Here is a 16,952-nt window from a genome sequence, read left to right as displayed (position 1 = left end):
CTAGTTTCTCATCCAGCCCTGGCTCTTGCAGGCCGTTATTCCGTGTTGAGCTCTTCTTTCTCCTCTTTCGGTACCAGAAGCCGGCCCTCCTGCCAGTCCTCCTCTCTATCCGCGGTAGAGTGCAATGATCCTCCCAATATAATTCAAATAGTGATATTAACTGCACTCTGCCAGTGCTTTTGGGGTAGACTGACTCCCTGCTCTCGGTTCCACCTGGACTCTTACAGACAATCACCACCTGGAACGGTTGGACAGCGTAAGCTGCTTTAATAACTTTGATAACTAACAGGTGAAGATTGGCTGACACAGTCACACTATCTCCCCTGTGTGATAGTGCACTAATATCTAGCTTTAATTGACTTGGAGATAATAAAGAGGGAGATTCTGTTTGTCTAATCAATAAGCCCCCCAGCCACCCCCATCCATTGATATTCAAGTAGTGGTGACAGCCTTAAGGACTTTGACCCTTGTCAAAAGTCCCTTTTTGTGCACACCAAGTGTGTAAAGTTATGAACAGGGTTGTTAGCATCGTACATATCTCCCTATATGAACTGATAACATATGTACAAAGCCCCCAAAAAAGAAGCAACTTAAAACCCCTTATACAATTAAATCATCCAGTCATATTGACAGTTTGACATATATAGTCATCGTTGACTTTACTGTTTAATGTAATGTATTATATTAACATGGGATTACATGCTCCAACTCGGTGATGTTAACATTATTATGTAAAATGATCTAATAGCTTTGCTCTAAACTTATATGCATGAAATTGTTACGTGATTTTTTCGAAAACTATTCATGTCTATTCAAAACATCCTTCCTAGACGTACCTTTAAAAAAATCATTTAAGTACTTAAAAATGTTAAAACTTAAAAAAATAGCAAAGTTCTGTATGTACTTGAAGTTAATGTCAACAATGAAACGTCACCATCTCATTACACTGAACTATGGTCCATTAATGATTGTGTAAGTGTTTAATGGTAATAGGAAATAGAGACCTGCTGATAACAGTCATGTAAGCATGTTTTAAAAGTGACATGATAACGGACAAAACAGGACTTTGAGTTCAGTTTTTCAAAAAAACATTTTGTGTTGAAAGTATCTTTAATGCTATTTTGACAGTGTTTTAAGCCTTCCCTTGTATAATAGATAAATCGTTACACACCAAGGAAAGATCCCACCATGTTGCGTGTTAGAATAACTCACGACAGAGTCGAGGCTCAAGGTTGGTTAAAACAATGCTCTCGAGCCAAAGGTAAGGCCAGGGACGGCTGAATGCCTCAGGCTTCTCATGTCTGTTAACAGTCCAAAACCGAAACTGGATGCTTTCATTTCACTGCCTTGATCCATATCCATCCAAATCCATGACCTTTTATTTAATATATGAACCCCTATTGGATCTATGTTTTATAATTGTAATTAAACACAAGCATCAACAATGTTTGCTTAATTTAGGATTTATTAAGTGCACACAATAGTTTTTAAACATATTTTGTCTTCTATTCACAATATATTACATCCTTTGTAACAGTGATCCATAGTCTAAGAGGCTTTTTCTTCAGTGCTTTGTTGTTGACAATATGCCTTCCTTCATCGTCCCTTCTGCTTCTCCTTCACTCCTGTCTTAATTCCTTCTAAAATAGTGTGGCTGGTAGGAGGACCAAGCCTACTTGTTACTGGTGACAGTCTTTAAGGCACATGGTCTTGCATCGCTGCCCGGAAAGTAAGCAAAAGTGAAGATGCCGTGATACCCAGGATACATCCACCTTTATGTATGCAATGTCGTTAAAGGACGGCGCAGTATAACATCCACAGGGCCAGGGGGCAGGTTCTTGATGAAGGTCCAGACCTGTAGGCGTCTCATTCCTGTGGTGTCCACACCATTAATCTCCACCACCTCGTCCCCAGGAAGCACCTGACTAGCTGGACCCCCTTAAAACACAAAGGGGATCATCAAGGATTGTCTATTGTTAAAGTACAATGCACCCCAGGTCATATTTGACCAATTAGTGCAGCATTTACTTTGTAGTATTCTGCATCTAGAGAGCTCAATTTCTGTAGTTTATGATAGTTTTTAAGCCTGGATTATTCCATTAAATACATTGATTAAATAATGAACATGAAAGTTTCAGGAATTGTTTCATTGAGTGGCATTTACTTGAACTTAAATATATCGTGGACTGTAATGAGACATTACACAGTTAATAATGTGTGCGCTTCTCCTTTCCGCCAACAAACAAACAACCGATGGCCGCATGGTGTCTCTGTGAGAGATTCTAAGGGGATAGTACGAGGGAATATGGAGACTGATGACGACTCACCCTGAAAGACCTTCTGTATGCTGAGCGGCTTGTCCCCAAGGCTGGAGCCCACTCCGCCCTCCAGGCTGAACCCCAGGTCCCTGCTCTGCTTTTCCAACTGAACACACACACGCTGACCTGGTAGAAAATCAGACGCACACACAGCCAAGTTAAAAACAGCCAAGTAGACCTATCACACATTAGGTCTTCAGAGCAAGAGTTATCATTATCCCTTGTGAAGTGATGTAAAGGCATAAATGATGCAGGATGCACCCTTCTTACCTGGGTCTCTGGATTGAACCAGAGCACTGTCTAGCTCATCCACCCCCTCTCTTCCTGCAGAGGGAGCAAGGACCCCTCTTCTCTTCAGGACCACCACCCCCATCCCCCGGATCTTGGCCTTCCTCAGGGTCCGGGTGGCCTCCCAGTGTCCCGAGCCACAGAGGGTTGTGCCGTTGATGGACAGGACCTGGTAACCAGCCCGCATGGAGCCCTCCTGGGCTGCAGCCCCAAGGGGGAATACTTTGTGCACCTGGAGAAAAGATGGGACCCAATAGAAGAGATTAGGACACAGGTGGCACACACACACAAACCTCAATACCCACAACTACACAACCCAAGTAATAAGTGTTTCTTTTTGTTTTCCTTACCGTGATTGGCTTGTTCTGGTCTGCTCCTCCTGCCATGCTGAAACCCAGCCCTACTCCGATGTCCTTATGGAGGACCACCACCACCACGTCGTTGTAGTTCTACACAGGTAGAGAGGTAGACAGGCAGGTTGACATCAAACCCTCAACGTATCCTTTTGTGCATCCAATGGACATGATGAAGGAAAACAGAATGGTGTTGAAATGATCTAAAGAGGGAGAATCTCCCTAACGGTCATATGCTTAAAACATCTGTGACCAATATCATTTGCCGAAAAGACATAGTATTAGCGATCCTGCTTAAGTCCTTTGGATGAGGGATTGAACCCTTGTCATGAAAGTAAAAAATAAGCAGTAGCACTTTAGTAGCAGTCGAACTTTAGCAGCAGCATCACAAACCGCTAGCAGCATTTACATTCGTGGCGAGGGGTTGACCAATGCACACACACGCTCTTCAGCAGAATCAGCTACAAAGTAATTTCTACAAATTATATTTGTAATGTTGTAATGAAGCCAGGAGAGACGGCTATGTGGATTGCATCATCCGTAATGTCCCTTAACATCTCTGAGGCCTCGGACCCGGCCCCTCCTTCCCAACCCTGTGCTGCTACCTGCAGAGAGTCCTCGTCCAGGCTCCTGACGTCAGCCAGGAGGCGGTCCAGCTCCTCGGTGGGCATCACTGACACGCAGGAGAATGCCGAGGTGTCGGAACTCAGGGAGGCCGAGCGACGCCCGGGGAGACACCCCTGACTCTCACTCCCGGACTCGTAGTCCACTCCGCCGAAGTTACACAGGTCTGCAAGGCTGTGGCAGGGGAAGGGGGTGAGTCGGATGCAGAGCACACTGTCTATGCCCTTTGGTAGACACTTGAGTCCACAATTCTGTGCACATAGTTAACAGTGTTAATGCCATGCTCTACCTGTTGAAGATAAATGCAACTACAAAGAAAATTATTTTCCTTTCTTAAATCAGGCCTCGGCCAAATTCATGCCCTTTGCTTTATCCAGATTTTTTTATTTTGTTTGTTATTGAGTCTAACCAAGTAACGGTCAATGAGGAGTCATGCTCGGATATCCTCGAGCCTCCTTCCGCCAAACCTCTGGGTGAATACGCCACTAAGCCATGCTTGCTGTTGTCCTACACAAAACATTCCGGCCAACACTCCTCTCTCCAACACTCGTTTCCACAGTTCTTTACTAGTTCTTTACAACTCTTTACTCTATAGTAGTAGTGAGACTTCTACTTGAGCAAAACTTGGTTGGGCATGATAATAAAATGATAAAAAAATACAATGACAAAAGTTTTTCTCTGTAGGGGTCCTTTCCATAATGTTGTCAGACACTTATATCATAATAATGTGACCCTGTCAGTTGCAAACACATGATTCCTCAAGGCGGGGGATATTTCCCCTAAGAGTTATCTTGCAGCACATTTTGTGGCAGGTGAGTGAAGCGTTCTCGAACAATATGGACCAACGTCAACAATTGTTGATTAGTCACCTATTATGATCATTAGGAAAATAAGGTGCAGGTCTTATGATCCCCAAATTATCCTTAAAGGCCAGCCCTAGCATATGAATCCTAAAAGCATGCGAAAGCAAAATAGCTAGGCAAGTTAGGTTGGTCGGTAATAATAATGCTTTGTCAACCAACCTCACAGAGAAGCTCCTGCGATCCGATTGGCTCATGTTACTGGTTATAGTCAATGAGGAGTCTGCCGAGTCTGAATCATAGTTGGAATCATCACCTTTCTCTGTGCCATCATCATCATCATCATCATCATCATCATACTCCTCATCATCGTCGCTCCAGCCCTCAATCTTCTGGTTCACGCTGGCCACCCAGGCTTTCAGGTCCTCGTTCCGTTTCTTCCCCTTGCGATGGGGATCCGTGGCGACAGGAGGGGCCAGATCCACGAGGCTCCTGTATGGGCTTGGCTCTGGTGTTGAATGTGTCTGCTCATAGATTTCAGAGGCAATGTAACCTCTCTCATCTTGTCCATCAATGGTGGTGGTGCTAGTGGGACTGGAATGTCCTGGCAGTGGGTGGTGTGAGAGGAAAGGCCAGTCCAGGGGAATGTTGGTCGGAGTATTGTCCCCGTCGCCGACATCGGAAGACATGCCTAAGATAGATTGGTTCTGATCCCCCATTAGCTCTGGACTCCTGAGGGAGGGGTCAAGGTGATGAAGAAGGTTTAATGTAAGAGTGGAGGTAGCATCTCCCCTACTTGGCCTGGCTTTGCAGACATCTGTCTCATCTATGTATAATTTGCTTCTGGCGTGTCTGTTCAAAGGGATCTCCATTTCATTCTTTGGCATTGAATATTTACCAAAAACCTCCACGTCTCTGCTTTCAACGACGTCAACATCTCTGCTGTTTATTCCTTTTCCTACCTCCTCCATAAATTCAAACCTCTGGTTCAAGCTTCTCTGTGCAACTTGAGACTTCTCTTGATTCTCACTTTGAATCCTGTCCAGACTCCCTTGTCTGCGTCTCCCTGAGCTGCCCTCTGATATGTTTTCTTCCTCCTCTCTCCTTTTATCCTCATACCTTGTCCCCTCTCCAACCTCCTCCCTCTTTCCCTTGAGCCTGCTCAACGCTTTTTCTGATGCACTCCTTCTCACCCCCTCACTGACCCAACTGGGCTGGACTGGAACGGAGAAGGTCCTGGTGGGCTTGGGGAACTGGCCGGCGGCGGAGCCCACAGCTCTCTGACTCAGACTCTCAAACTGGTGGATCTTATTCCTCACGCTGGCCGCCGAGGGAATGATCAGCTTCTGAGGCGCTGCCTTCTTCACCGTGGGTCCGAAGGCGATGTGTGGAGCGCCTGAGTCAAACACGTCCTCGGCCACGCTGCTACTTTCCACTGCTCCATTTCCTTCCCTGTCTGTCATTTTCTCTCCAAGCATTCTGGCATCACTCTGCATCTCTTTTCTTTTCTTTTCTTCTTCTGGTTCCGTTGACCTCATTCTCAGCTCAGCGCTGCTCACTCTGTGGCTTGTCCCGCCTGCTGTTTCCACACCACCTCTGCCTTCAACGGCGTCTGCTGTCCCATTCTCCTCCTCACTCCTCCCTGCCCTCCCATCCGTATGTCCGGGCTCGTTCGGGGAGGGAACTGAAGACTCCTCCTCTAGGGGAGGTTGTGGTTGTCTGATGGCACAGGGCACAAGTCCCGCTTCTTGCACAGCCCACGTCTTAGTGAAATTGGCTGTGCGTCTGTCCAGAGACCTGGTGCCTAACTGTTTTGTGCCTCTGTCCCACTGAACGCTACGTCCCTCTAGGAGCATACTCTGCCACTGCCTCCCTGAGGTTCTCCTCCAAGTATAATCTGGCACTGGAGACACTGAAGGTATCGACTCTTCTGAATTGAAGCTTGAGCTTTTACTATCAGGTGATGATGAAGAGGATTTACCGTTTTGCTGTAACTCAAGGCTGCTTGTTGCTCCCCTTGAGAAACATCTAGGGAACGTCCCCCCTGATCCCCCCTCATAGCACAGTCGACTTTGATAGGTAGTAGGGTTATCCATGGAGGAAGAGGAATTAGGGCTCAATGCCTCGCCTCTAGCTGTAGTGGGACGTCCTTCTCCACCATACAGTGGCCAGTCTCCAATAGGGATTGATAGGCACTTCGTACGAACAAATCCCTTAGTTTTACTGGGCTCCTGGGAGGGGTAGAGCTTCTCAATTCTCTCCCAGATACTCTGGCCTCCTCCTATCCTGACGGGGAGAGATTGGCCCCATTCACATTTCTCCATAGCATAGCCCGAAAGTCCCCTTCTTGGTTCTAGATTTCTTCCCACTGAGATTCTCTCTCCATGGCCATTGGCCAAACCGCCAGAGTTAAGAGAATTGGCTCTTGCCATGACACGGCCCCCAGTGACCATGGCTCTGGCTCTGTCTCTGGGGCCTCCTCTCTCCAAACTCCCGGACCTGTTGCTAACCAGGCCTGCTTGGTAACCTGAAGTAAGTGTCAGAGGTCCGGTCCTTGAGGCCTGGGCCGGGCAGGGGACTGCTTCCCTCCAGTCCAAGCTTCTGCTCCTGCTTGGTAGGAAATCCCTCCTCCACTCAGTCCTTCCCCGTACGCAAGGTGCCTGGCTTTCAGAGTAATTCTGGCTTATCAAGTCAGACGACAATGTTTGCCTGTCCGCGCTTACAGTAACGATACCAGATCGATTGGCAGGCCAGGCTGGATTTCTACAAAGGATGTGATCTTGCCTGTTCATGCCAGGGATTGGGTCGTCCCTCTCAGTAAAATACTTATTGTGGCTCCGGTACTTGTCTGCTGGCATGACTCTCTTGTTGCCTGCACTGCGCGTGAGTCTGTAGAAGAGAGCACTTTCAGAGTCAACTATGACATGGGCTCCAGTCTCCCTCTTATTGTACTCACTCACAGGATTGGAGAGCAGAGGCATGTCCATGTCCGGAAGCATAAAGAAAAAATTGTTATTACTCCCTGTGGGGTAATAACAAATAACACTGGGAAGTAGTAAATGCTGCTCCTCAGGGTTGGGCTGTATGTGAGCCTGCGTCTGCTCTCCACTCAGTTTGTGTTGTCATGAGCCAATATTCCAAGGGCATAGACAGTTGACAGAGTGCCAGGGCAGCAGCACTCTTATAATTGTCTTTCAAAAGTTACCAAGAGTAGCTGCACACTTGGGCACGTATGATTTCAACCACCATGGAATTCCAGTGACACTGTGGATGCTCTTTCCCCTTCTGCGGTAAAACAACAAAAAGGGCTTCTCTGGTATCCTCTTCTGAAGAGTTTGGTGTTTTGTCTTTCCAGGTTTAAGATACTGATCTGTTGAATCCTCATTGGCATAGATGACTTCGGACAACAGCCTTCAATGCCTGCACAATCACAAGAAACACACAAATATAAAGTTTGTTACTGGGATTGGGCTGGAATGTTGTGCTTGGTGGATTGTGGTTATGCAGCCAAACAGTACTGTGGATTGGTTTAAAAGCGGCAGTTGAAGCAAAAACAAATGTGTGATGACAGAAACTAAAGAAAATAGAAAGGAGAATAATATTAAACAATATCTGCAATGGGAAGAAATGAATTAAGATTTAGGAAATTATGGCTTGTAAAGAAGAAATCAGAATGATGAAGTGGAAAAATAGGATAAAGAGAGGAAAAAGAGGATTGGTGGTGAAAACTAAACCAACCTCCCTCAGGTATCTCATCATGTGTAATAGGTTCTCAATAGACTCAATGACTGTCTTCAGTCCAGAGCAACAATGCTCTTACTCATACACATAGGTCACAAACGGTTGTTTACACAAGTAACATACTCTCTGCTACATGTCACACTCTTCTGATTGAAAAACTGGAAGAACTTACTCTGCAGCAATCCTCGAGGCAGAAACTATGTGTATCAGCATATGTTATTTTCCTCTCATTAACAAATATGACCGACTGAAAATGCCTAAAAACAAAGGATCTCTGTTCTTCCCCCAAGAATATAAAGTTATAGCTCGGAAGTGGAATGGATTTGCATTCCAATGGATAGCCACTTAAAGCGAGATATTACTGATGATTAATGAGCCATTATGCAAAACCCACATATGCACATTCAAACAATTACATATTAAACAGTAATACCTGTCAGGGGAAGAAGCAACAAAGTTATATTGATAGATCCTCCAGATCACTTAATAAATACAACCCTAGTTATCCCAGCAATCGATTACAACATTCATCTGAAGGAGCAAAAACAAAATACTGCCATCTACACAGGAGAGAGAAGCAGAGGTAAGAGAAGAGTAACCAACCGTCATCTACAGGGTGCCATATGATGTCCTCTCTCGTCCTACCTGACAGTGTTTTTGAGCTGGGAGCTGCTGGCACTCACTGTCGCATGCGAGTGTCAACTTACAGACACACCTGCCTGGCTAAGGCACAAAGCCTCCCATCTGGGTTACCAGGGCAACACCGTCACATTTCCTTTGGCCTTAGTATGAACAGATGTACAGAGAGAGAAATAACACACACACACACACACACACACACACACACACACACACACACACACACACACACACACACACACACACACACACACACACACACACACACACACACACACGCACACACATACACACACACAGGCTTAAGTGTATACATACTTAAACACACACATGAATAAGCACATGCACACAGAAACAAACAAACAAACATTCACACACACACGCACGCACGCACACACACACACACACACACAAACACACACACACACACACACGCACACACATACACACACACAGGCTTAAGTGTATACATACTTAAACACACACATGAATAAGCACATGCACACAGAAACAAACAAACAAACATTCACACACACACGCACGCACGCACACACACACGTCTCTCCTTTAGCTAACACACACATACACATACACCCACACACACACTTAAACTTAAACACACCAAAGAATATGCACGGACAAATAAAACACACACACACATACACACACTCACAGACACAGACATGCACACACACTGACATGCAGGCAAACACACCTAAAAGCAAACACAAACACAAACACACGGTACATGCAAACCGGCTGATTTCGACAGGCACTATGCAGAAGCTCTATGGGGGGGGGGTTCTACCTCTGGTGGCGCACCGTAGCGCTGGGCTCAAGCAGAACACAACATGAGGAACGTCGGGCCCCCTGTCCGTGCCGCGCCTTTTCCGTCCATCAGGCCTACGTGATGAATGCTGTACAGTGACGTAAACCTGCCACACTGGTTTTTCCTCTCCTCCACTGTGTCTCGCCCTCTCTTGCCTTCTCTCTCTCTTCTGTTCCTTCTGTTCCTCTCTCCACCTCTTCCATTGTTTATGTCTTCTTCTCATAGGGTTGCATTCCACACGAACAATGTGTCATGTGTCACTCTCAGTCAACATAAAAGCATGCATGTACACACAAAAACACACACACACACACACACACACACACACACACACACACACACACACACACACACACACACACACACACACACACACACACACACACACACATTTATGAAAACAATAACACAAAAGCCAGGCACATATATGCCCAGCTAATGCGTGAAAAGTGTTCATGGCCAAGCTAGGGTTAGAGCTAATTTAAACACTAGGAGCGAATCTGTAAGCCAGCCAGTAGACGAGAAAGACTAGAGTCCGGTTACCTGCCCTCTATGTAGAAATCCAAAGGGCTGAAGGGATACCACATATAGGGGTAATAACAAGCACTGTCATACAATAGTTTCTGCCAACCCACCAGAATCATGACGCCAACCTCTTGTCAAAATGAAACTGCCTAAGGACATATATTACATTGTTTATCTATTAGTCATGCATACTCTCTACTAAACTTGCAGAACAGGTACACTATTAAAGGACACTGTGTAATATTTTAAGTCATTTATTACCTCAAATCTACATATTCATTCATAAGTAAGTCCTCATTGGTGTAAAATTATCTCTGCCAAAAATCTCACTTATCCTCCTGAGCGAAGAATAATTAATATGTAGTTACATAGGACGGGTAAGCTTCATGGAGGCTTCCATGTTCTTCCGGTCTATGAACTGCCGAGAGGGACAAAAAGCACTACGTGGTACAGGGTTAGGGTTTGCACTCTGAGCCAGCGTGAATGATGACTGAAATAATACACTATCTTGCTCGAGGAATAATTACTCATACATCATTATCTTACACTAATGAATCAATGCAGTTTGAAATTTGTTTGAAATAACGAACCTCATCATCACTTGAATGACTCGATGAGGTAGTATTGGATGTCATGACACAGCTTCTTGGCACATACTGCCCACCGTAGTTTTTGAACAAGCGAGCACTATTAGTTTGAATGCAATATACAATTGTACCACTAGATGGGAGTAATTTTTACACAGTGTCTCTTTAAGTATTCCCTTTTGACCTATAGTAGAGTTTATGTTTATGTTTATGAAACTAGTGTTGGATATACATGTTGGGCAACATCAAAAGAAAGCTGTGGCCCAATACGCTACCACACACCACATTGACATGCAACATGTTTCACGAGATTAAAAAAACAAACATTTTATGGATAAAGAAGATTTACATGCAGCCATAAAAAAAATAGAAAAGCCAATCTCATAGAGAGAGTGACAAAAAGATTTAAACATTAAAATAACAGTCACAAAAACAGCAGGATTCAAACTGAGATGTGAGACCAGATAAAGTGTATTAATACTCACACTAGTTGGTCTTCTCTTCTGGTTTTGCCTCACTCAGCAGTGCGTCTGCGCCTTCTGTTGACACACAGGAAGTTCTGCTGGGGTTACAGATGTTGAGTTGCTGTTACGTGGCGTTATCAGCCCAACCCAACCTCAACATCCATCATTGACCTTTAACAGCCTCAACCAGGCCCGCACCAGCTTCCTTGCCTCCATGCATGTGGAAACCTCCTCTTTCAAAGCGACCAACCATATCCACCTCCTCACGTCGTGGGCCAGCTCAGATCCATAAGTAGAGTCCATGTTGTCAATCCATCGGTCCAATGATCCAAACCAATCAAACAAGCAGACAATGGTTGTGTGGTGCCTTCTCAGGACAGAGATAAGTATTGGAAGCAGATCAAAGTGTTCCTGTAGCAGCCCATTCAAACACCCACCCGCATTTCAGACATAAGAATGCTGCACTCTGTTTCAGCTGCAGATGCAAATTGCCTTGTTCACACAGAACTATGACGTCTTTGAAGTCCAAGGGTGGAGGCCCCATGCTCCAGCCATCATCATGTGATTCAAGATAGTCTTATTGGTAGCCGGGGGTCACAGTGATGAAAAGTTTGTAGTCAATTATGATCATTATCCAGAAGGAATATGAGGAGCCTGGAGTACAATGGATTACATTTAATATAAAGTGGGGGAAGTGGTGGTGAAATGTAAGCTATATTCATCTTCCCCATTAACCAATACTGTCGGCAAACACATAATTCCCAGTTAGTGTATATGGGCCGAATTTCAAAGGTATCCTTCGTTATTTTCCTTTTCACAGCAGTGTTTCGGGGAGTAGGGTCGTATTTAATCAGCAGGTGGCAGCAGAGACGCGGAAGTGTAGGACATGTCACGTGATTGCCCCGGATGTCAACAAAACTGTGGTTGAAGTTGTCTCCGGTTTTAGCGATGTTTTTTTATCATTTAGTAAAATTTCATTGTTGAAAACGTGGTTGATATGAAAGTATAGCGGTTATTTAAGTTTGTAGATCTAAAGGAAGGATTTGAAAATGCGCCCTGACTCGCCTCTGTCCAGCGTCAACGTAGTGCTGGTGATGGCCTATGGAAGTCTGGTGAGTCTAAATAAGAACATGGAAAGAAACAATCTGTAAAATTGAGTTGAAGTCATGTTTTCAATCTCGAGTGCATACAAGCAGTTGTGTAATCCCTTGAATTTTATCTGTAATAGCACCGGCATGTGGCTCAGGAGGTATAACGGGTTGACTTTTAACCAGAAGGTTGCTAGTTAGTGTGTAGTTCGAGGGTCGAGGTGTCCCCGAGCAAGATACCTCATCCTAACTGCTCCCAACGACCTGGCTGTCGCCTTGCATGGTTGACTCCGCCGTCGGTGTGTGAATGTGTGCATGTAAGGCGCTTTGAGTGGCCACTTGTTAGAAAGATCTGTATAAATGCAGTCCATTTACCATTCACCTCTCTAAAGGCTACACCTGTTCCACTCAGTATGCTTGGATGCCCTCGGCATCGTCACACGGATTTACACTCCATGCTTAATAAGTTAGTTACTTTATCATAAACTGGTACCCTATTTCTTGCTTTTCCTCAAGGTGTTTGTTCTGCTGTTTATCTTGGTGAAGAGGCAAGTCATGAGGTTTGCTATGAAGACTCGCAGAGGACCGCACGTACCTCTGGGTCATAACGCACCAAAGGTAACGCCAACCTCTATCATGTTAACTCTATACAATTATATTTATAATCCCTTTAATGCATTGTTTTATGTAGCCCTATGTGTAGTTAGTATGCCGGCTAAATGCTGGTTTGGCAATGTGTGTATTGACAAGTGACACTTTACAGGACCTGAGGCAGGAAATAGACGCCAAACTAAATAAAGTACAGAAAATCCAGTTTGAACCTCGTCTGATTTCTCCTGACGATGAGAGACTAAAATACAGAGGACAAAATGGTGAGCTGTCTGTGTCTGTGTCTGTGTCTGTGTCTGTGTCTGTGTCTGTGTCTGTGTCTGTGTGTGTAGTGACCAATAGTCTCTTTGTGTTCCAGTGTATCCTATGTTACTAGAGCACTCTTTGTGTGTTGCAGGTTGCTATGATTACATCTACAGGATGAGGGCTCTGGATGCCATCAGAGACGCCGGTGAGGTGTTCTCTTTCATACTAGTATTGTTCCTTCCTGCTTCAGATGCACCAGTGTTTTGTGTTGGTGATGCATTGCTGTACCCTCACTTTGTCGCTTCTGATTGTTTGATAGATTTCCCCTTCCACGAACTGGGCGGTACGTCGACGGCTGTGACAGGGAAGCGCTTCAGGACCTGGCTGCTGGAGCTGCGCAACTCCCACTCCTTCTTCTGCAGCACCAACCGGCCGCTCATCGACAGGGTGCTGGAGGGGTACAACTGTGCACGCCACGGCCCGGAGGTTACCGCTCACTTTCTCCATACGAGACATTTTGGATTGCACGGATCGGATGTTTTGGGTGGGAACATCGTTCCATGTGCTCACTCTTTTCTGCTCCATGTCCATGGTTCTCATCCGTAGGAGTTTGGCCAGGCAGAGTATTTGAAATACCAGGAGGCTCTTACTGAACTGGCCTCTGTGTGAGTGGCCGCAGCAACTCTACACTAACTCCTTTACTCCCTCATGGATCTTCAGTCGAGCCAAATAACCATTCATTATATTTTCCATGTCATTCTTGTCTCCATCTCAGTGTGAAGTCCTTTGCCAGCTGCAGCACTCTGAACCTGGATCACCAGTCTGCCGCAAGGGACTTGAGCTACAGCCCGGAGCCCGCGACCTCTGACCCTCCGACCCAGAGCAGCGCCCTCATGGCGCCGGGGACCCACCAGCAGCGGAGCAAGCTGCCAAAGCACTTCCTGGAGCTGAAGAGCTTCAAAGACAACTACAACGCGCTGGAAAGTGTGCCCTGAACGGAACTCTGTTTGAACCCTCCTGTGGCGGTCCGTGGGAGGTCAGAGTCAATGTTGTAGCGCGCTACCACTTAGATGAAAGTGCCTATTGGTCTGGAGATGGAGAACAGGATGCACACCTTTGGTGGAGAAGGTATTACTACTGCCTTAGTGAACTACTGTGGGGGGGTCACCCTTCATGGTGTTAATACAGCCTTATAGTATTAATACACCACTTTTGGTTTGAACTAAGCATTGCACTGCAGTTCACTGATAAGGTTCTGTTTACATTAACTTAACTTAGTATTATTGTTATGATATGTGAACCGAATAGATGGTGTGTATGAATATTTAGCCAAACAAAATATTATGCAATGCTATGAGACAATCAGTGTTAATTGCATTAAACAATCTTGCAGAAATGTTCTGTTGCAACGTCATGAAAGCCTGCTTGCTTTCCCTTAGCGTTAATCTTTCAAAAGCCATAACAAAGCCAATTATTCATTTAAGATAAAATGCTTTTCATTCTCTTCTCACAGCGTAATTGTTATGTTTATCAATGCATACTGCATTGTGAGAATGTGTCTGTGTCTGTGTGTCTATAGGATGTATACTACTTGAAGACCAACATGTCACACTGGTTTTCAGATATGGACTATGTCAACTGACTAATGGGTTTCTTTGGGAATCATGTCAAATAAGTGGTGTACAGGAATATATTATTTATGTTGTGATTATGTAAATCATGCTAAAGCTTATTTAATAAAGGTTTATAATTATACAAAAATATTCATGTACCATATGCAAAGGAACTGTGAAATGTTACATTGTGTTTCCAAATACTTGCGTTCACCTATGCTGAAGTTGCTGCTGGTGAATATTCCTAGACCTTCTTTGCTAATTAAAACCACCTGTTTGTCAACTTTATATTCCAAGTCCCCTTCCTGAATTGTGTCTATAACTTGGGTCCCAAAATACCAATAATGACATTTCATTGTTGCACTAAACAGACCAGAATGAGTCCAACAGTCTCAGAATGCAAAGCATGGAGTGACCACACGATGGAGGCATCTTTAAAGACTAAGTAAAGAAAGTAAAATTACCAAGGGGATTTTTTTTTAATTTTAATTTATCAAACATGACAAGTAAAAGAGAATGCACCCAAAATTTCCTATCACAAACTACAAAAGCTGTCTTTTCTATAAATATATTTATAAAGAGAAAATGCTCACGGTCACATTTGTTAGAAGTCTGAAGTGAAATCACATAAATAAAAACTAAATATATACACAATACATCAGCTCAGATAGGAAACTTCAGGAATTTGATTGAAAATATGACTTTTGTAGGGGAAATGTTCTTGCTAAAAGTCAGATAATTAGCGCGTCAATGTCTTGATCTTTATTTCTGCATACTACTAACAATACAATAAAGTGCCTTGCGTTGGGCTTCAAAAGGGTCTATCAAAATAATAAAATGGTGAGCCGGATCATTTAAGCCAGTCCGTATTGGAGACATTGGAGACAGGTCGAATGGTGAAATGGTTCATTCAGGCTAAAGACTAAGCTAAAGGTTAGTAAGCTTAACGCATAAGGACTTCATGGACGATCACGTCTTCCTCCTACGAGTGGTTCTAGTTCCTCACAATAGGAGTTGTCGTGTTGAGGATCTTGCATGTACACAAATATTGGCTTAAGTTATTGGTGTAAAAATACAATACAATATCTGCCTAGGCCCCATGTCCCCCGGTACCTAGCCTACATGTTAGTCTGCACTTCAATATGCTACAGTTAAATTGTTTAATGTAAGTACTTTTGTAGTGACACATCACGCCCCTTACTTAAACATATCCTTCATTCTTTGCGCACAAAAACAACAAAAATGTCTCAATCAAGAGAACACTGAAATAAACATATTCAGTCCAATGCAAGACCATTAATTCAGAACAGATATTTAACAGAAGACCACTGAACCAACATTATGCCTTTTTTGTACCTATTCCAATCAATCTCTCCTTGCGATGTATCCCAGAGAGCATGAGTGTGTGTGTTTGGTGGATGTACTGGTGTTGTAATATTACAGGCAGGAACCCACTAGTGTGAGCTGCGTTGAGGGTGTTATCGGTTGTTAGGCGTTTGTTAGCTGCTGGGAACCCATCGGTTCTCCTCCACTCAGTACCCTATGCATCCAGGCTCTGATCTTCATGTTTTTGATGAACTCTCCGCATTCAGGAATTGATCTCGATGATTTTCATGAACGGCAGTGGTTTGCTGGATGAAGTCGTTGGCTTTATTGGCTTGCTGTATTGGGGGAAATATAATATGTTTTTTAAGAATTGTAGAATAAATAATACAATTATAGAGTTATGTTTGCCAATGTCAGTGTGTGTGTGTGTGTGTGTGTGTGTGTGTGTGTGTGTGTGTGTGTGTGTGTGTGTGTGTGTGTGTGTGTGTGTGTGTGTGTGTGTGTGTGTGTGAGAGTGTGTGTGTGTGTGTGTGTGTGTGTGTGTGTGTGTGTGTGTGTGTGTGTGTGTGTGTGTGTGTGTGTATGTGTGTGTGTGTGTGTGTGTGTGTGTGTTAGTAAATTAATTTCGGTAAAACATGTGACTGTGAGCATGAGCTAACCTGTACACTATCCTGGGGTTGCGTTCTGTTGAGAGATATGCATTTGACCTTTGCTCTCCCAGGAAGTAATCCATCTGGTCATGCATCTCCCGGTTCTAGACCCAGCACAGGACCAAAGGTGGATTCACATTTCATAATCAGACACAACAGACTCCATTTCAAAAGTTAACAAGTCATATGTATTGTGTATATATTTATGTGTAAATATCAAAATGTGAATGAAACAACAGAAAATAATGTTTA

The 16,952-nt window shown here is 44.3% G+C and overlaps 3 protein-coding genes across 6 annotated transcripts in view; 1 reads left to right on the top strand and 2 right to left on the bottom strand.

Moving 5' to 3' along the window:
- Positions 1–1,508: 1,508 nt before the first annotated feature.
- On the bottom strand, positions 1,509–12,033 carry si:dkey-92i15.4 (uncharacterized). Of its 4 annotated transcripts, XM_056601797.1 has the most exons (8): positions 11,340–12,033; positions 11,190–11,243; positions 4,606–7,803; positions 3,565–3,757; positions 2,957–3,055; positions 2,589–2,838; positions 2,328–2,444; positions 1,509–1,938 (listed from the first exon to the last, which is right to left on the bottom strand). In XM_056601797.1, the coding sequence occupies exons 3-8, from the start codon at positions 7,380–7,382 to the stop codon at positions 1,775–1,777; spliced, it is 3,600 nt and encodes a 1,199-aa protein (XP_056457772.1). In that variant the 5' UTR covers positions 7,383–7,803; positions 11,190–11,243; positions 11,340–12,033; the 3' UTR covers positions 1,509–1,774. The 4 variants fall into 4 exon arrangements, with proteins under 4 accessions (XP_056457772.1, XP_056457771.1, XP_056457774.1 ...); XM_056601796.1 differs by having other exon boundaries at positions 11,190–12,033; XM_056601799.1 differs by lacking the exons at positions 11,190–11,243; positions 11,340–12,033 and adding an exon at positions 9,572–9,658.
- A 2-nt stretch (positions 12,034–12,035) lies between these two features.
- c11h1orf43 (chromosome 11 C1orf43 homolog) lies at positions 12,036–15,168 on the top strand. Its single transcript, XM_056601801.1, has 7 exons — positions 12,036–12,280; positions 12,773–12,874; positions 13,020–13,128; positions 13,263–13,316; positions 13,431–13,597; positions 13,718–13,776; positions 13,887–15,168. The coding sequence occupies exons 1-7, from the start codon at positions 12,218–12,220 to the stop codon at positions 14,104–14,106; spliced, it is 774 nt and encodes a 257-aa protein (XP_056457776.1). The 5' UTR covers positions 12,036–12,217; the 3' UTR covers positions 14,107–15,168.
- tuft1a (tuftelin 1a) overlaps positions 14,123–16,952 on the bottom strand; it is a 13,716-nt gene continuing 10,886 nt past the window's right edge. Inside the window, exons 11-12 of the mRNA XM_056601800.1 lie at positions 16,710–16,804; positions 14,123–16,385 (exon numbers count right to left, since the gene is read on the bottom strand). Of these exons, the coding sequence (XP_056457775.1) occupies positions 16,313–16,385; positions 16,710–16,804 (168 nt within the window). The 3' untranslated portion in view covers positions 14,123–16,312. The remainder of the gene's footprint in view (positions 16,386–16,709; positions 16,805–16,952) is intronic.

This window comes from Gadus chalcogrammus, chromosome 11 (genome assembly GCF_026213295.1).
Source record: "Gadus chalcogrammus isolate NIFS_2021 chromosome 11, NIFS_Gcha_1.0, whole genome shotgun sequence".
In the NCBI taxonomy this organism is placed as follows: domain Eukaryota; kingdom Metazoa; phylum Chordata; class Actinopteri; order Gadiformes; family Gadidae; genus Gadus; species Gadus chalcogrammus.
This window is presented reverse-complemented; position numbering and strand designations above follow the sequence as displayed.